The sequence below is a fragment of the Mustelus asterias genome, unplaced genomic scaffold (genome assembly GCF_964213995.1).
Source record: "Mustelus asterias unplaced genomic scaffold, sMusAst1.hap1.1 HAP1_SCAFFOLD_2496, whole genome shotgun sequence".
NCBI classification, from domain to species: domain Eukaryota; kingdom Metazoa; phylum Chordata; class Chondrichthyes; order Carcharhiniformes; family Triakidae; genus Mustelus; species Mustelus asterias.
The window spans coordinates 2,403-22,962 of NW_027592441.1; the positions used below are offsets into that span (position 1 = coordinate 2,403).

Here is a 20,560-nt window from a genome sequence, read left to right on the forward strand (position 1 = left end):
TCGAGAAGGTGGGGCCTTCATGGATAACCTCATCTGGTACAGGAATTGAACCCACGTTCTGCATCATGAACCAGCTGTCCAGTCAACTGAGCTAACAATGCCTAGAAGAAGCGGTTTACAAATACCAGCAGACAAATTCTTCCTATTAGTGTCTATCGCTCCGAGCGGACTGTGCCAATTCACTGGCACTGAGATCACTGCAACTGAAGAGGTGTTAAGTTGAGAGTTCAAACGTTCAGCCTTAATTCAATTATAAGTGTCGCCCGCCCTCTACGCTTGCCAAGTTGAAGCTAATTGATCTGATTGAGACTGTGGTTCACATTCTGGTTGCTTTGATTGCCCATTGAAGCAAATTGATCACAACTTTAATGGACAATAAATGTCCCCAAATCCCAAAATACAACAAGGGATATTAGTCTCTGCGAACAGTTTCAATTTGAAATATCTGCACAGTCCATTCAGCAAAACACCCTCCTGCCCCCGAGAATGCAAAGGGATTGAGAGCCCAAACTCACCTGCCATTGTTACAACCAACTCCCCACACTCGAATGTTGATAATTGGTTGAGAATGAATCAAGCTGTGGTTCACAGGGTCCACTAGGCTGAGAGTGTCCTTCCTGAGAACCATCACCATATCCTGACCCTGCAGGAGGAACGTCAAAAGTGTCAATGATCAGATTCAACCAAACAAACTTGTTCACAAGTTTTCCATTGTACTCAGTCCAACATCCCGCTGTACCCATCACAGCATCCCAGTGTATCCATCCCAAAATCCCATGTACCCAGTCCAACATCCCGCTGTACCCATCACAACATCCCAGTGTATCCATCCCAAAGCCCCACTGTACCGAGTCTAACATCCCGCTGCCCCTATCCTGAAACCCCTTGTCCCCATCCTGACATCCCCATCGCCAGTCTGACATCCCCCTGTCCCCAGATCGATTCACCCAGTCTGAAATCTCATTTACCCAACTGGTTACCCAACTCTCTTGTTCCTTAGAAATTTAAGAGCCAGAAACTGCCAAGCATTTTTCATAGAACTACATATCTCAACTGGAGCGGCACGGTGGCACAGTGACTAGCACTGCTGCCTCACAGCGCCAGGGACCCGGGGTGGCACAGTGACTAGCACTGCTGCCTCACAGCGCCAGGGACCCGGGGTGACACAGTGACTAGCACTGCTGCCTCACAGCGCCAGGGACCCGGGGCGGCACGGTGACTAGCACTGCTGCCTCACAGTGCCAGGGACCCGGGGCGGCACGGTGGCACAGTGGTTAGCACTGCTGCCTCACAGTGCCAGGGACCCGGGGCGGCACAGTGGCACAGTGACTAGCACTGCTGCCTCACAGCGCCAGGGACCTGGGGCGGCACGGTGACACAGTGACTAGCACTGCTGCCTCACAGCGCCAGGGACCCGGGGCGGCACAGTGGCACAGTGGTTAGCACTGCTGCCTCACAGCGCCAGGGACCCGGGGCGGCACAGTGGTTAGCACTGCTGCCTCACAGTGCCAGGGACCCGGGGCGGTACGGTGGCACAGTGGTTAGCACTGCTGCCTCACAGCGCCAGGGACCCGGGGCGGCACAGTGGTTAGCACTGCTGCCTCACAGTGCCAGGGACCCGGGGCGGTACGGTGGCACAGTGACTAGCACTGCTGCCTCACAGCGCCAGGGACCTGGGGCGGCACAGTGGCACAGTGGTTAGCACTGCTGCCTCACAGCGCCAGGGACCCGGGGCGGCACAGTGGCACAGTGGTTAGCACTGCTGCCTCACAATGCCACGGACCCAGGTTCAATTCCGACTTTTGTTGGCTGTCTGTGTGGAGTTTGCACATTCTTCCCGTGTCTGCGTGGGTTTCCTCCGGGTGCTCCGGTTTCCTCCCACAGCCCAAAGATGTGTGGGTTAGGTGGATTGGCCATGCTAAATTGCCCCTTAGTGTCAGGGGCTAGGATAAATATGTGGGGTTACAGGGATAGGACCTGGGTGGGATTATTGTCAGTGTAGACTCGATGGGCCAAATGGCCTCCTTCTGCACTGTAGGGACTCTATGATTCCATGAATTCTCGAGTTTATTCATTAGTTTGATCTTTCCCACAAGTGGAGACATCCTCCCTACCTCTGACCTTATCAAAGCATTTAATCATTTTCACATTACCCCTTAGCCTTTCCTTGTATGAAGAAAAGAATCTCGGCCTGATCAATGTTTCCTCAGTTCTGTTATCATCCTGTAAACCTTCACTGCGTCTTCTCCATTGCCCCTGTCTCCATTTTGTAATACAGAGCTCGGGGCCGTGTGTTCCCAGTGTGTTTTAGGGCATTTCGAGGAAGGGGATCTTCCTAACTTTCTTCTCAATCTAATTTTCAGTGATTTCAATCGAACTGGGTGCAGCTCACTTTGTCTAAACACCTTCTGACCCTTAACTGAGGTCTGGGGTGACCTGGCGATGAATTGTTTGTTTGTGAATTCACAGTTTTGCAATCCTGAATCCAGTGAAACAGTGACCTGGAAACTCCAGGGGGGAATTCTCCCGGCCCACCTACCATGGGAGTCCCAGCGGGCAGCGGGAGATGGACCATGTAAAGGTCCATCAACCTCGGGCGGGATTCTCCGGTTTAGGGGAGGGTGCGGCTGGAGAATCCCACCCCCAGTCTCTTTCTCCCTCTCCGGAGATACCAAGTGTTCCCAGCACGTTCCATCACTTCGAGAGTGCGAGATTTATATCGCACTCTGTCCAATGACCAAATAATTGTTTAAAACAAAAATAATGTGATGTGGGCATCACTGGCAAGCATGGCATTTATTGCCCATCACTGGCTGCCCTGAGGAGATGGTGTTGGTGAGCCCTTTGTAGCAGTTTTTCACACAACTGAATGACTTGTTAAGCTGCCTCAGGGAGCAGCTAAGAGTCAGCCATGTTGGTGTGGTGGGCCTTGTGTTAACGGTATGTTCATTATTGTTCGTTATATTGTTAAGATGCACAGGTGAAGAGATTTGTTTAATTGAGTACTTATCCACCCAGTGCAGAGGGTGGGGGGGGGGGGGGGGGGGGGGGGGGGGGCAGATTGGAGGAGGATCTCCTCGTGGGTCTGCTCTAGACCAAGATCACATCTTCAGGCAGCGAGCAGTTGAGGGAGGGTCGTGAGATCCATCTCTCTGCCCCTACTCTGCAGCTATGTCCCTGCCCAGGTGCCCTTGGAGGGGGAACACTGTGGGGTCTGCCAGTGTGCTTGAGGCCTTTTGTGATTGGCGAGCACCACAGAGATGGGAGTGCATCAGCCCCAGAAAAAAAAAACATTTTAATTGAATTAGACACATTTCCTTTAATGTTCTGTATTTTGTTGCTGTTTTTAATTACTTTAACGAGGTCTGCGAATTGGACCTGTTAGAGTATGAGCTCCCTGATTGAGGCAGTTAATGCTGACTATTCTGGGTGCCCCGCAGAGGCAGATAATGCGGAGCGTCGGGGTTACAGGCACTCAGGGTGTACAGTCTGTACTGGGAACTACCCTCTGAGTATTAGTAAATATTGTAAATAAATCTGGATTTGGTGAAGGGACACCAGCCTTAGTGAAGTCATTTCACCGTACTCCCCTAAGGAGCTGTGAATTTGTTTATTTTCTGAGTTTTTTTTCTCGGAGTGATTGCTGGGTCACTGTTGTTAGAAAGCAGACATTTCTAATGCTGCATTCTGTCAATAAACCCATTATCAAGAAAAGTATTAGTGTTTCGTACTGTACCAACTGGCTTGGTAAGCATCCAGCTGAGAGAGACAGCAGTCGGGCAGCTTTTAATTTCCAGCATTCTGAATTCAAATCCACAATGGGACTTGCAGTCACGTTTTCTGGATTATTATTCCAGGTTTCTGGATCAGCTAAACACTACACAACCTCACCAGCAAGGCACAACATGTTAGGGACTGGTTGTGAGTAGTTTCACCTCAATATGATATGGATAAAGTGGACGTGGGGCGGACGCTTCCTCTTGTGGGACATTCGAGGACGAGAGGTCATAGTCTTAGGATAAGGGGGAGCAAATTTAAAACAGAGTTGAGGAGAAACTACTTCTCCCAAAGGGTTGTGAATCTGTGGAATTTGCTACCCCAAAGTGCGGTGGATGCTGGGACAGTGAGTAAATTTAAGGAGGAGTTGGACAGATTTTTAATTGGTAATGGGTTGAAGGGTTATGGGGAAAAGACAGGAAAATGTAAATGAGGAGCATATCAGCCATGATCGAATGACAGAGCGGACTCGATGGGCCGAATGGCCTAATTCTGCTCCTATATCTTCTGTTCTTATGAACTTATAATATTTCAGAGTTTGGAATGTCCCCGGGGCTCGAGTCCATTCCAGTTTAACACAGTTTCTATCAAAGGCTGTGAAAGTTTTACGCCGATCGTATCGCGGTGGGGAGTGGCACTGCGAGGCAACATCAGTGAGTAAACCCACCTCTCCCCAGGCTAGCCCACTCGGTCTTCCTTCTGATTTACTGTAGGAGAGCTGTTGGATGCAGTTGTTCACGGCAATGCTGCTTTTCCCCGGAGTCAGATCCTCTTCTGGAATCTCCACCCAACCCAGAGACCTCACTGCAAAGCACTGCACAAAGGAGAAAGCACAGGAGACCAACATCAAATTCCACAGAAGGCCATGCTTGCATTCTATCCCCGGGCCAGAAAGAGGACAGGGTTTGTATCTATTGCCTCAGTATGCAAATGGATCACTCCAAGAAGAAATGTGATGACCTTGTAGTCTATCTGAGGGAACACTGATGTGGGCTTTATTTTAATATCAGAATTACAGGTTTCGAGGCAAGAGCGACCAGGGCCCAAATCTCCATCCACTTTGAGGTTTGGGATTCTTTTTTTTATTCATTTGTGGGACATGGGTGTCGCTGGTTGGCCAGTATTTATTGCCCATTCCTAGTTGCCCTTGAACTGAGTGGCTTGCTAGGCCATTTCTGATGCACGTCAATTGAACTCAAGACACAAGGCTTCGGTAACTGAAGGCTTTTATTGCCTAACAATGGAACTACTAGAACATAAGTACACCACTCCAGACTGACAAGGTCCCGCCCGAGCAGGGGGTCTTATACCTCTCCCAGGAGGCGGGGCCCGACTGGGATGTGCCACAACAGTAACAACCACAGGTGTATTAATCCCACCCTAGCCCAACAACAACATTAGAACAATCCCACAGTGGGAACCAACGATGGTTCACCACATTCACCCCTACTTTGAGAACAAAGGCCGGCGGAGTGCGAAAACAGACTAAAAAAAAGTCAACAGATTATAAGTCCAGACGGTCTGGAGGACCGCACCGTCGTTGTGACCTCCTCAATACCGGCGGTGACACCGGAGCAGGTGCTTGCGGTGGCGTTCTCTCCAAAACAGCGTCCGGCTGTCCTCTCGCGGACTCACAGGCCGGTTGACCCTGATGAAGCGGTAGTGCAGGGGATCCCGGTACATTCTGCGATGGCGCCGATCTCCGGGTCTCAGGCAAGCTGTACAGTGGAGTATAACTGTTATGCACTGGTCCCGGTGCTGACCGTGCCACGTCCGGGGGAGAAATAAGGGATAAGGGATTCGTCACTGGGGGTGTGGGAGCGACAGGAGTTGCTACGTCCCCTGCGGGTGCCAGGTCTCGGATCGAGACTGTGTCCTCTCGCCCGTCAGGATATGCCACATAGGCATACTGAGGGTTGGCGTGGAGGAGGTGGACCTGTTCGACCAAGGGGTCGGATTTGCGGGCCCTTACATGTCGCCGCAGAAGGACGGGTCCTGGGTACGTCAACCAGGCTGGTAAAGATATCCCCGAGGACGACTTCCGAGGGAATGAGAACATCCTCTCGTGGGGAGTAGCATTGGTTGCCGTACACAGGAGGGAGCGAATGGAGTGAAGCGCATTTGGGAGGACCTCCTGCCAATGGGAGACTGGAAGGCCTTTGGACTTCAGCACCAATAGGACAGCCTTCCAGACTGTAGCATTCTCTCTTTCCACCTGTCCGTTACCCCTAGGGTTGTAACTCGTGGTCCTACTAGAGGCAATCCCGTATGAGAGCAGGAATTGCCTCAAGTCATTACTCATGAACGACGAGCCCCTGTCGCTATGTATATAGCTGGGGTACCCGAACAGGGTAAAAAGATCACGGAATGCCTTGATCACCGTGGCAGTCGACGTGTCCGCGCAGGGGACAACAAACGGGAACCGGGAGTACTCGTCTATGATGTTAAGAAAGTACACGTTCCGATCTGTTGAGGGAAGGGGGCCCTTAAAATCCACACTCAGCCTCTCGAAGGGGCGAGTGGCCTTGACCAAATGTGCCCGGTCAGGTCGGTAAAAGTGCGGTTTGCATTCCGCGCAAATCCGACAGCTCCTTGTCACTGACCTGACGTCCTCCACCGAGTAAGGCAGGTTGCGGGCTTTGATAAAGTGGTAGAGCCGAGTGACCCCAGGATGGCACAGATCATTATGGAGGGCGTTCAAGCGATCCTCCTGCATAGTAGCGCATGTTCCGCGTGAGAGGGCATCCGAGGGCTCATTGAGTTTCCCTGGACGATACATGATATCGTAGTTATAGGTGGAGAGCTCAATTCTCCACCGCAAGATCTTGTCATTCTTGATCTTGCCCCTCTGCGTGTTATTGAACATGAACGCCACGGACCGCTGGTCCGTGATCAGGGTGAACCGCTTCCCCGTCAGGTAATGGCGCCAGTGTCTGACGGCCTCCACAATGGCCTGGGCCTCCTTTTCCACCGCTGAATGCCGAATTTCGGGACCTTGGAGGGTGCGGGAAAAAAACGTGACGGGCCTGCCTGCCTGGTTTAGTGTGGCGGCCAGGGCGAAATCAGATGCATCGCTTTCCACCTGAAAAGGGATGGATTCGTCTACCGCGTGCATCGTGGCTTTCGCAATGTCGTGTTTCAATGCCTTGAAGGCCAATTGGGCCTCTGGCGTGAGTGGAAAAGTCGTGGACTTAATAAGCGGACAGGCTTTGTCTGCGTAGTTGGGGACCCACTGCGCATAATAGGAGAAGAAGCCTAGGCATCTCCTCAGTGCTTTTGCGCTAGCGGGCAAGGGAAGTTCAGCAAGGGGGCGCATACGGTCGGGATCAGGGCCAATGACCCCGTTTTCCACTACGTATCCCAGGATGGCTAACCGGCGCGTACGGAATACACACTTCTCCCTGTTGTAGGTCAAATTCAGGCGAGATGCAGTGCGTAAAAAGTTCTGGAGATTTGTGTCATGGTCCTGCTGATCACGGCCGCAGATGGTGACATTATCCAGGTACGGGAAGGTAGCCCGCAGCCCGTTCTGGTCCACCATTCGGTCCATAGCACGCTGGAAGACCGAGACCCCATTGGTGACACCAAATGGAACCCTAAGAAACTGATACAGACGACCATCCGCCTCAAAAGCCGTGTAGTGTCGGTCCTCTGGGCGGATGGGGAGTTGGTGGTAGGCGGACTTAAGGTCTATGGTGGAGAACACCCGGTACTGCGCAATCTGATTGACCATATCAGATATGCGCGGGAGAGGATACGCATCCAGCTGCGTATATCGATTAATGGTCTGACTGTAATCAATGACCATCCGGGGTTTGTTCCCACTCTTAACCACCACAACCTGTGCTCTCCACGGACTAACACTGGGCTGTATGATCCCTTCTTTGAGGAGCCGCTGAACCTCAGATCTGATGAAGATCCGATCTTCAGCGCTGTAACGCCTACTTTTAGTAGCGATGGGCTTGCAGCCTGGTACCAGATTCTTGAATAAAAAGGGTGTGGTGATCTTTAATGTAGAAAGATTGCATGCGGGGCGCTTTGGACAATTTGGAGACTGCAGCTGGTCCCCTACTGTCAGCGAAGGGAGTGGCCCACCGTACTGTAGGATCACACTCTTCATGTGGACCATAAAGTTTAGTCCGAGGAGAATTGGTGCGCAAAGATGCGGCAACACAAGGAGCCTGAATCGCTCGTAAATTGTGCCCTGCACTTTCAGAGTTACCACACAACATCCTTGAACAGGGACAGACCGGGACCGTGATGCCATAGAGATTGTCTGTTTGGCAGGTTGAACCTGGAGTCCACACCTCTTTACAGTGTCAGGGTGAATAAAGCTCTCAGTGCTCCCGCTGTCAAACAGACAATAAATTGCACGACCATTTACCTTTATGTCCATCATTGAACAGTCAAGCCTGTGGTGCTTAGCCTGGTTCAGGGTGATCGACGCCACCGTTGGCCCTTGAACGTCACTGCAGGCAGCTGAGGTCGATGCTGAGGACCCCTGCAGGTCGCTCCTGGTCGTCGTCGACCAAAATGGCCGCCCCCATGAATCGCACATGGTTGAGGGCGCCAAGCGTAGCGACTCCTGGTGGTCATCCTCCTCCGACTCCGTCGACCACAATGGCATCGTCCTGGACTCGCACGTGGACGAACCCCGTGGGTACTTCGACGTCGATGGTGATGATCCCCGTTCTGAAGGGTCACAGGCTGCACTGCCGTTCTTGGGCTTTGATCTGCACACCTTCGCGTAGTGCCCCTTTTTACCGCATTGATTACAGACCACCGCTTTAGCAGGACACTTTTGTCGTGGATGCTTGGCTCCTCCGCAGAAGTAGCACCGCGGGCCGCATGGGGCTGCCGCCGTCGTCGGGTCTACATGGGAGCACGCCATAACACTGCACTTCGAGCCCGTGGGGCGAGGAGGGATTTGTGACTGCTCCTGCCACGTTGTCTCCACGTGGTCCTCCGGATACAGGACCAAGCTCTTCGACGCCGCCTCAAGCATTTCAGCCGTTTCCATAGCTTGGGTCAGGTTGAGATTCCCCTTTTCTAGCAGCTTGAGACGGATGTACGAAGACCCTACCCCTGCCACAAACGCATCTCGGGCGAGGTCGTACATATACTGCTCAGCCGACACAGCTTTGCAGTCGCAGCCCCTGGCAAGCTGCAAGAGCTCATTGGCGTAATCCTCCATGGTTTCGCCCGACTGCCGACGTCGTGTAGCGAGGAGGTAACGAGCGTGGATCTCATTGGGAGGTTTCGTGTAGCGCTTTTTCAAAAGCTCGAGGGCCCTCGGGTAAGTGGTGGCCGCACGGATCGCGAGGTAGACAGTGTCGCTTACCCTCGCATGGAGGACCCGGAGTCTGTCGTCATCTGTGATGACCGCTGCGGAGGCTGCCAGGTAGTCCTCAAAACACTTCAGCCAGTGGTCGAAGGTGTTAGAGGCGCCCACCGCACGTGGATCCAGCGTCAGACGCTCTGGCTTTAAGATTTGTTCCATACTCTCCTTTCCGTCGAGAGCTTAGTGTTAGGCAATAAAATTGATGCACGTCAATTGAACTCAAGACACAAGGCTTCGGTAACTGAAGGCTTTTATTGCCTAACAATGGAACTACTAGAACGTAAGTACACCACCCCAGACTGACGAGGTCCCGCCCGAGCAGGGGGTCTTATACCTCTCCCAGGAGGCGGAGCCCGACTGGGATGTGCCACAACAGTAACAACCACAGGTGTATTAATCCCACCCTAGCCCAACAACAACATTAGAACAATCCCACAGTGGGAACCAACGATGGTTCACCACAATTTCAGAGGGCAATTGAGAGTCAACCACATTGCTGTGGATCTGGAGTCACATGTAGGCCAGACCGGGTAAGGATGGCAGGTTTCCTTCCCTAAAGGACATTAGTGAACAAGATGGGTTTTTCCGACAATCGACAATGGTTTCATGGTCATCAGTAGATTCTAAATTCTAGATTTGTTTTTTATTGAATTCAAATTCCACCTGCCGTGGCAGGATTCGAACCCAGGTCTCCAGAACATTAGCTGAGTTTCTGGATTAATAGTCTAGCGATAATGCCATGAGGCCATCGCTTCTCCAATTAACTTCTTGAAGGTGTCAGCCATGGCTCACTGGGTAACTCTCCTCTAAGTCATGAGGTTGTGGGTTCAAGACTCCACCCTGAAGACTTGACCACAAAATCTAGGTTGGCGTTCCAGTGCCACCGAGGGATTGCTCCACGGTCAGAGATGTCACCTTTCAGATGGGACGTTAAACCGAGGACCCCATCTACCTTCTCAGATGGGTTTAACAGATCCAGTGGCATTGTTTCGAAGAAGGCCAGGAGAGTTATCCCAGATGTCCTGGGCCAATATTTATCCCTTAAGCAACATCACAAAAAACAGTGTCTCAGTGAGGTTTGTGGGATTTTGCTGCGTGCAAATCAGTTACCATATTTCCCAACTATGCAGCAGCGACTATATGTCAGACAACGACACACTCTCACAAGAGCTCCACTGACTCCAGAAATACCATCACTGTAACTTAAACTTTATTTGTCAAACGTATTAAATAATAAAAGAAAAAGTGAGCAGCAACAATGAAAACTATTAGATATTAAGGAAATATTATACTAAACTAGCTCCTTCAGGAAGCAAGAAGTAGAAAATGCCACAGTAAGCCACATTCCATTGACTACACCACACAGTGACAAGACATTCAGCCTCACTGCTCTGTGATAGAGGTTATGTTCCATACAAGCCTGTAAAGTCAGTATTATACATCAACATACACAGTTTATGATATCCTGGTGTTCTCCCCACCAGCCAGAGCTCAGGAATAGACTAGTTTTCTTAGGAGTAAAGGTTGGAGAGGCTAAGTTTGTATCCACTAGAGTTTAGAAGAGTAAGATGCAACTTGACCGAAACCTTCAAGGGGTATTGACAAGATAGATGTGGAGCCGATGTTTCCTCTTGTTAGAGAATTTAGAACTAGGGATTACTGTTTAAAAATAAGAGGTTGCTCATTTAAGACAGAGATGGGGGGAAATTCTTTCTCTCAGAGGGTAAAGTAAAGTTTATTTATTAGTCACAAGTAGGCTTACATTCATACTGCCATGAAATTACTGTGAAAATCCCCTAGTCGCCACACTCTGGCAACTGTTCGGATACACTGAGGGAGAACTTAGCATGATCAATGTATCTAACCAGCACGTCTTTGGACTGTGGGAGGGGGGGAGAGGGGGAAGAGGGGGGAAGAGGGGAGGGGGGAGAGGGGGAAGGGGGGGCAAAGGGGGGAAGGGGGAAAGGGGGGGAACGGGGAGAGGGGGGAGAGGGGGAGAGGGGAGAGAGGGAGAGAGAGAGGGAGGAGAGACGGGGAGGGAGGAGAGACGGGGAGGGAGGCGAGACGGGGAGGGAGGGGAGATGGGGAGGGTGGGGATACGGGGAGAGAGGGGAGATGGGGAAGGAGGGGAGACGGGGAGGGAGGGGAGATGGGGAAGGAGGGGAGATGGGGAAGGAGGGGAGACAGGGAGGGAGGGGAGACGGGGAGGGAGGGGAGACGGGGAGGGAGGGGAGGGAGGGGATAGATCCTCGATTAACAAGGAGGTGAAAAGTTATCAGGGATAGACGCGGATGTGGGGTTGAGGTTACAATCAGATCAGCCATGATTTTATTGAATGGCAGAGCAGGCTCGAGGGGCCAAGTGGCCTCCTCCTGCTCCGAATTCGTATATTCAGATGTTTAATATATCTGTCCAAAAATTACAGACACTCTCACAGAGAATCACGGAATGGTAACGTGAGGACATTCAGCCCATCATTTAGATGCCAGCACTCTACAAGAGCAGCTCAGGTCATCCCACTCCACCGGCTTTCCCCGTAACTCTGCAAATCTCTTTCCTTCAGATGATTATTCAATTCCCTTTTGAAAGCCCCAGTTGAACCTGACTCTGCCACACTCTCAGGCAAGTGCAGTCCAACTCCTAACCATTGCTGCATAAAAAATCTTTATCATGTCGCCATTGCTTCGTTTGCCAATCATCTTAAATTAGTGTCTTCTGGTTCCCAACCCTCCCACGAGTGGGAAGTGTTTCTCTTGATTGAGACCCTCCAGATCCCAATGAGTTTGAACACCTCTGTCAAATCTCCTCCCAAAGGAGAACAACCCCAGCTTCTCCAAGTAAATGAAGTCCTTCATCTATGGAACCATTCTGCTAAATCTATTTTGTAACTTGAACATAGGGGCTGAGAAATACTTTCTAAAGAGTCAAGCAACTCCTGATAAAAGCATCTGCCAATCAAGTATATACTTGAACCAATCCTTTTGCATTTAAATTGAATGTCTTAGCCTTTAAAACATGGTATTAGGAAGAGGCCATTGATCCCTTGAGTCTGTTCGTGGTTGATCTGGGAATCTGCATCACTCTCTCTCACAAAACTGTTGAGACTGAGAGTCAAATGAAAATGTCTAAACTCAGACTGATGGATTTTTATTAAGTAAGGGTTATTAAGGGATGTGGGAAATAGGAAATAGCAGGAAGAGCCTGCTCCATCATTCGGTGCAGACTCGATGGGCCGAATGGCCTCTTTCTGTACTGTAGGGTTTCTATGATTTCTATGAGAATGAAGCCAATAGCAATAAGACCATAAAGACATAGGAGTAGAAGTAGGCTTTTCGGCCCGTCAAGTCTGTTCCACCATTCAATGAGATCATGGCTGATCTAATATAATCCTCAACTCCACTTGGCTCCTTATCCTCATCACCCTTGATTTACTTACTGATTAAAAATCTATCTCTCTCACCTTGAACATACCGAACACCCCAGCCTCTACAGCCCTCTGCAGTAAAGAATTCCACAGATTCATTCCCCTCTGACTGAAGAAATTCCTTCTCATGTCTGTCTTAAATGGGCAACCCCTTATTCTGAGATTATACCCTCTGGTTCTAGACTCTCCCACAAGGGGAAACAACCTCTCAGCATCGACCCTGTCAACCCCCCTGAGAATCCTGCATGTCTCAAAAAGGTCACCTCTCATTCTTCTAAACTCCAATGAGTACAGACCCAATCTACTCAACCTCTCATCTCGCCATTTCCGGGATCAACCCGTGAACCTTCCCTGGACTGCCTCCAATGCCAGGATATCTTTCCTCAGATAAGGGGATCAAAACTGTTGACAGTATTCCAGATGACGAAGGTGGGCTTTTACACAGTGGGCCAGCTGTCAGAATCCAGCGCTTCAGAAGGAAGTTGCTTCAACAGAGCTTGCCATCAGTGGGGTGATGGTGAATGCGGATCGGATTACAGTTCTTTTGGGAATCTGGGCCAATTTGTTATCCCATGTGTAAATTATTCATTTCACGGGATATGGTTACGCTTTGGAGAGTTCCCCATATAAAAAATAGGAGACAGGAGCTGGCTGTACCTTTGAGTCTGGATCACTGTTGAGCTGGAGGCTGCTGTCCTGCCATGGGAGCTCAGTTCTGCAACACAGGAAAGTATTATTGAGGAGTGAATCATTTGAACTGAGTAAAGATTGAACTATAAAACCTCGCACAATCTCAGGGTGTCCCAAATGAAGCAAAATGAAGCACTTTTCCTTAAAAGAAAGGAAGGCTTGTATTTAAGCAATATTCTGCACGTCATAGAATAATCATAGAATCCCTGCAGTGCAGAAGGAGGCCATTAGGCCCATCGTGTCTGAACCGACCACAATCCCACCCAGGCCCTATCCCCGTAACCCCATGCATTTATCCTAGCTAGTCCCCCTGACACTAAGTGGCTATTTAGCATGGCCAATCAACCTAACCCGCACATCTTTGGAGAGTGGGAGGAAACCTACGCAAACACGGGGAGAATGTATACGCTCCACACAGACAGTCACCCGAGGCCGGAATTGAACCCGGGTCCCTGGCGCTGTGAGGCAGCAGTGCTAACCACTGTGCCACCATACATCCACTGGGTGAGTCGACATGCTTCACACATACAGACAATTTTGAAGTGTAGTCTCTGTTGTAATGTGGGAAAGGGGTCAGCCAATCTCTGCACAGCAAACAGTGTGTATCATCTGCAAGATGCAGTGCAGGAAGCCACCAGGGCTCCTTACACCGCCTTGCCCACCCGAGGCTCGTAAGATCCCGCCCGAGGCCAACAGAGAATGCCGTTCTGCGAGCCTCATCCGCCCCGATTCTGGGGCGGGTGTGCTGGTAAAATTCCAGCCAGCATCTTCCAAACCCACGACCTCTCCCATCTAGAAGGACAAGGGCAGCAGATACCTGGCAACACCACCACCAGGAGGTTCCTATCCAAATCACTCACCATCCTGACTTGGAAATATATCGACCATTCCTTCACTGTCGCTGGGTCAAAATCCCGGAACTCCCTCCCTAACAGCACTGTGCATGCATCCACATCACATGGACTGCAGCAGTTAGAGGAGGCAGCTCACCAGCACCTTCTCAAGGGGCAATTAGGGATGGGCAATAAATGCTGGCCTAGCCAGCGATGCCCACATCTCTTGACTGAATGAAGAAACAGGCAGCAATGATAATGATAAGGTTACCTGTGTTTTTGTGAAGATGACTGAGGGATTAATATTGTCCTTGGACACTGGGGAGGACTCTCTTCCTCTCCTTCGAGAAAAGACGTGGACCATTATCTCCACCTGAGACAGGATCTCGATTTAATATCTCATCTGAAAGACAGAGCCCCAACTGTGCAGCATTCCCTCTGCGCTGGCATTGGGTGTGTCAGCCTGGATTAGCTGCCCAACTCTTGCATGGGGTCTAGAACAAAGGGCCACAGTTTCAGGATACAGGGTGCGCCATTTAGGACTGAGATGAGGATACATTCCTTCACTCAGAGGGCTGCAGAGGCATATATCTTTAAGAAGGAAATAGATAGATTTGTAGTCCAATGATGTGCAGGTTGGGTTGATTGGCCATGCTAAATTGACCCGAGTGTCAGGGGGAATTAGCAGGGTAAATGTGTGGGGTTACGGGAATGGGGCCTGGGTGGGATTGGGGTCGGTGCAGACTCAATGGGCTGAATGGCCTCCTTCTGTACTGTAGGGATTCTATTATAGACACTAAAGGCATCAAAGGGAGAGCATGGGAGTATGGTGTTCAGATAGAAGATCAGCCATGATCATACTAAATAGTGGAGCAGGCTGAATGACCTACCCTTGCTCCCATTTTCGATGTACCCACAATCTTCTGCTCGCTGACATTTGTTAAACTGTTTGTGGGTGTCGCTGGCAATTTGTCGCCTGCCTGTAACCCCTGAGTGGCTTGCTGAGGCCATTTCAGGGAGCAGTTAAGAGTTGGCCACATGGAAAATAGGAGCGGAAGTAGGCCATTTGGCCCTTCGAGCCTGCTCTGTCATGTTATGGTGCTGATCAGAAACCCCACGGTAGATTATGAAGCCAGACTAGAGCCCAACAATTTTTTTATTTTGACATTAATGTGAGGATAAGATGTTTCACTCCAGGTGCGATTCTACTGACACTGGGAAGCTTTTATCAAAATAAATTTTCCAGTTTAATTTTATAGACTTAGATCTCTCTTTAAAATTAGTTAGCTAAACACAGCTTTAACTTAGGTTACCAGGCTTGGAGCTTTCAGAAAGCCTTTGGAGAGAGACACTGCTTTCTTCTGGCAACCCAGGCAGCAACTACTTGTATTTTTAAATGAAACTGAAAACAGTATTTCTTTTCTGCAAGATTAGCTCCTCCCATTAACCACATGACTTTGTCAATCAACCTAATCAAGACTCACATGACTCTACATACCTAGTCTAAAATCCCAGGGGAACCTAAATAAACGAAAGGTCCATTAACTCTACAGAGTAACACAGCCCCAGCTAAGATTGGTTATTATCCAGCATTCTTAGCATCTGCTGCATGTTTACCAGACAAATTGACTCCTGTGACAAAGACTTCCTGTTAAAGCAACCCCAACCTTAAAACTAAAATATAGCAAAGTAACACAGTATCATCACAGCCATTCATGGCTGATCATCCAAATCAATAGCCTGTTTCCACTTTCCCCCCTGCCCCCCATCCTTTGATCCCCTTCGTCCCAAGTGCTATCTCTAATTTCTTCTTGAAAACATACAATGTTTTGGCCTCAACTCCTGTCTGTGGTAGAGAATTCCACAGTCTTACCACTCTCTGAGTGAAGAAATTTCTTCTCATCTCATTCCTCAATGGTCTATCCAGATCCTTAGACTGTGACCCCTGATTCTGGACATCCCCACCATTGGGAACATCCTTCCTGCATCTACCCTGCCTAGTCCTATTAGAATTTTATAGGTTTCTATGAGGTTCCTCCCATTCGTCTGAACTCCAGTGAATAAATCCTACCCGACTTGATCTCTCCTCATATGTCAGTTCTGCCATCCCAGGAATCAGTCTGGTAAACCTTTGCTGCACTCTCTCTCGAGCAAGAATATTGCTGTGGGCCTGGATTGACATGGAGGCCAGACCAGGTAAGGATGGAAGATGGGTTTTTACAACAATCAATGATAGATCCATGGTCAACATTAGCTTTCAATTACAGATTTCTTAAATCCACCAGCTGTATGGTGGGATTTTTTGATTTGATTTGATTTATTATTGTCACATGTATTAGCATACAGTGAAAAGTATTGTTTATTGCATGCTATACAGACAAAGCATACCATATGTAGAGAAGGAAGCGAGAGAGTGCAGAATGTAGTGTTACCGTCATAGCTAGGGTGTAGAGAAAGATCAACTTAAGGCGAGGTAGGTCCATTCAAACGTCTGACAGCAGCAGGGAAGAAGCTGTTCTTGAGTCGGTTGGTACGTGATCTCAGACTTTTGTATCTTTCACCCGACAGAAGAAGGTGGAAGAGAGAATGGCCGGAATGCGTGGGGTCCTTAATTATTCTGGCTGCTTTGCCGAGGCAGCAGGAAGTGTAGACAGAGTCAGTGGATGGAAGGCTGGTTTGCGTGATGGATTGGGCTACATTCACGACCTTTTGTTGTTCCTTGTGGTCTTGGGCAGAGCAGGAGCCATACCAAGCTGTGATATAACCAGAAAGAATGCTTTCTATGGTGCATCTGTAAAAATTGGTGAGAGTCGTAGCTGACATGCCAAATTTCCTTAGTCTTCTGAGAGGCGTTGGTGGGCTTTCTTAACTACAGTGTTGGCATAGGGGGACCAAGAGAGGTTGTTGGTGACACCTAAAAACTTGAAGCTCTCGACCCTTTCTACTTCGTCCCTGTTGATGTAGACAGAGTAAGAAGTTTAACAACACCAGATTAAAGTCCAACAGGTTTATTTGGTAGCAAAAGCCGGCTTTTGCTACCAAATAAACCTGTTGGACTTTAACCTGGTGTTGTTAAACTTCTTACTGCGTTCACCCCAGTCCAACGCCGGCATCTCCACATCATGATGTAGACAGGGACATGTTCTCCTTTACGTTTCCTGAAGTCGATGACAATCTCCTTCATTTTGTTGACATTGAGGGAGAGATTATTGTTGCCGCACCAGTTCACCAAATTCTCTATCTCATTCCTGTACTCTGTCTCGTCATTGTTTGAGATCCGACCCACTTGAAAATCGAATTGGAGGGTAATTTGGCCACATAGTCATGGGTGTATAAGGAGTATAGAAGAGAAGGAAAGGAGAAGGAGAACACAGCCTTGTGGGGTACCAGTGTTGAGGATGATCATGGAGAAGGTGTTGTTGCCTATCCTTACTGATTGTGGTCTGTGAGTTAGGAAGCTCAGGATCCAGTCGTAGTGGAAGGTGCCGAGGCCCAGGCCACAGAGTTTGGAGATGAGTTTCCTGGGAATTTCATGGGATTTGAACCCATGACTGCGGACATTACCCTGGGCCTCTGGATTACTAGCCCAGTGATGTCACCACTACACCACCCTGTGTACACAATAAGATGATTTCAGTGACATGCTCCTAACCTTCCCTCCAATACAGCGGGGACTGAATTAGCAATGCCAAGGTGAGCCTTGCCTGTAGACTATGCCCATCGAGAATCACTGAGCTCTGATGAATAGCAGAATAACCAAGAGATCAAACAAATCTACTGCCACCAGCATCCTTAAGCACTGAGGCACAGTGGTTAGCACTGCTGCCTCACAGCGCCAGGGACCCGGGTTCTATTCTCGACTTGGGTCACTGTCTGTGTGGAGTTTGCACATTCTCCCCCTATCTGCGTGGGTTTCCTCCAGGTGCTCCGGTTTCCTCCCACAGTCCAAAGATGTGTGGGTTAGGTGCACTGGCCATGCTAAATTCTCTCTCAGTGTACCCGAACAGGCACCGGAGTGTGGCGACTAGGGGATTTTCACAGTAACTTCATTGCAGTGTTAATGTAAGCCTACTTGTGACACTAATAAAAAATAAACTTTAATCTTTAATCCGGGACCAGTTTTCAACAATAATTTGTACGTGGGATTGGGGGAGACTGTGTCGCCCATTTTGCCTGTTCCTTCATTGATTTAGATCATGGCTGATCTGTACCTCAATCCCATTTACTTGCTCTGGTTCTGTATCCATTAATACCCTCCCTCAATGTCAACAAAACGAAGGAGATAGTCATCGACTTCAGGAAGTGTAGTGGAGAACATGTCTCTGTCAACATCAATGAGGACGAAGTCGAAATGGTCGAGAGCTTCAAGCTTTTAGGTGTCCAGTACACCAACAACCTGTCCTGGACCCCCCATGCCAACACTGTAGTTAAGAAAGTCCACCAACTTTCTCAGAAGACTAAGGAAATTTGGCATGTCAGCTCCGACTGCTCCAACTTTTACAGATGCACCATAGAAAGCATTCTTTCTGGTTGTATCACAGCTTGATATGACTCCTGCTCTGCCCAAGATCACAAGAAATGACAAAGGATCATGAGTGAAGGCCAATCCATCATGCAAATCAGCCTCCCATCCATTGACTCTGTCTACACTTCCCGCTGCCTCGGGAAAAGCAGCCAGCATAATTAAGGACTCCACGCACCCCGGACATTCTCTCTTCCACCTTCTTCCGTCGGGAAAAAGATACAAAGAGATCACGTACCAACCGACTCAAGAACAGCTTCTTCCCTGCTGCCATCAGACTTTTGAATGGACCTACCTCACCTTAAGCTGATCTTCCTCTATTAGCTATGACTGTAACACTACATTCTGTACTCTCTCCTTTCCTTCTCTATGAACGGTATGCTTTGTCTGTATAGCGCGCAAGAAACGATATTTTTCACTGTGTACTAATACATGTGACAATAATAAATCAAATCAAATAATCGACTACCCTCGCTTCCAAAAATTGCTTTTGACCTCCAGCTTGAGCAGGTGTTTTGGGGAAAGTTCTGGATTTCCACCACCCTTTTGTGTGAAGACATCCTTCCTGACAACAACCCTAATTTTAAGACTTATCCCTGTTGTCAGGGCTTCCATTTACCAGAGGAAATAATTTCTCTCAATTTATCCTATTCAATATTTTCATCCTCTGAGACACTTCATACTTAATCTTTTATACTCAGGGGGATACAAGCCTACTCTGTGCAAACTGTCCTCGTATCTTAATCCATCGAGCGGCCTTGGGATGCAGCAGTATTGGCACGGAATACGCTGGCTGCAGGTCCAGGAAACTGTTATCTCCTGGACAACTGGTGTCTATGTTTTCAAGTTGCCACACTGTGTCCCTGAGACAACCATCATTCCCTCGCAAACTAAACTGCCCAGAGCTCCAAAATTAGATCGATTATTGTCATATTAACCGTTTACTATAAAATCCCTCCCCCATCCCGACAGGTCGCTGCTCCCTCACCCTGACTGACAGGTAGCCCCTCCCTCCCTGACTCTGACAGGTAGCCCCCCCCAACCCCCCACCCTGACTCTGACAGATAGCCCCTCCCCCACCCTGACGGGTAGCCCCTCCTCCACCCTAACAGGTGGCCCCTCCCCCACCCTGACAGGTAGCCCCTCCTCCACTCTGACAGGTAGCCTCTCCCCAACCCCCCCACCTGACTCTGACAGGTAGCCCCTCCTCCACCCTGACTCTGACAGGTAGCCCCTCCCCCACCCTGACTCTGACAGGTGGCCCCTCCCCACCCTGACTCTGACTGGTGGCCCCTCCCCCACCCTGACTCTGACTGGTGGCCCCTCCCCCACCCTGACTCTGACTGGTGGCCCCTCCCCCACCCTGACTCTGACAGGTGGCCCCTCCCCTACCCTGACTCTGACAGGTAGCCCCTCCTCCACCCCAACAGCCTGACAGGTAGCCCCTCCACCCTGCCTCTGACAGGTAGCCCCTCCCCCCACCCTGACTGACAGGTAGCCCCTCCCCTCCCCTTACTAGCCCCTCCTCCACCCTGACAGGTAGCCCCTCCCCTATCCTGACTCCTGCTGACAGTACAGGGCAGCACAGTAGCACAATGGTGAGCACTGCTGCCTCACAGCGCCAGGGACCTGGATTGGATTCCCGGCTCGGGTCACTGTCTGTGTGGAGTTTGCACATTCTCCCCGTGTCTGCGTGGGTTTCCTCCGGGTGCTCCGGTTTCCTCCCACAGTCCAAAGATGTGCGGGTTAGGTGGATTTGCCGTTCTTAATTGTTCCTTAGTATCAGAAGGACTAGCTCGGGTAAATGCATGGGATTATGGGAATAGGGCCTGGGTGGGGTTGTGGTTGGTGCAGACTCAATGGGCCGAATGGCCTCCTTCTGCACTGTAGGATGCTATATTTTTCTGCCATGGGCTGATTGAGGCCTCTGATCCGAGAGGCACAGAGTGGATGGACCCTCTCAGAACCTCCGC

At 49.8% G+C, this 20,560-nt stretch overlaps 1 protein-coding gene across 1 annotated transcript in view; it reads right to left on the reverse strand.

The window, feature by feature from the left end:
* Positions 1-511: 511 nt before the first annotated feature.
* LOC144489750 (amyloid-beta A4 precursor protein-binding family B member 3-like) overlaps positions 512-20,560 on the reverse strand; it is a 49,701-nt gene continuing 29,652 nt past the window's right edge. The window contains exons 4-6 of the mRNA XM_078207601.1: positions 13,200-13,257; positions 4,445-4,591; positions 512-643 (exon numbers count right to left, since the gene is read on the reverse strand). Of these exons, the coding sequence (XP_078063727.1) occupies positions 512-643; positions 4,445-4,591; positions 13,200-13,257 (337 nt within the window). The remainder of the gene's footprint in view (positions 644-4,444; positions 4,592-13,199; positions 13,258-20,560) is intronic.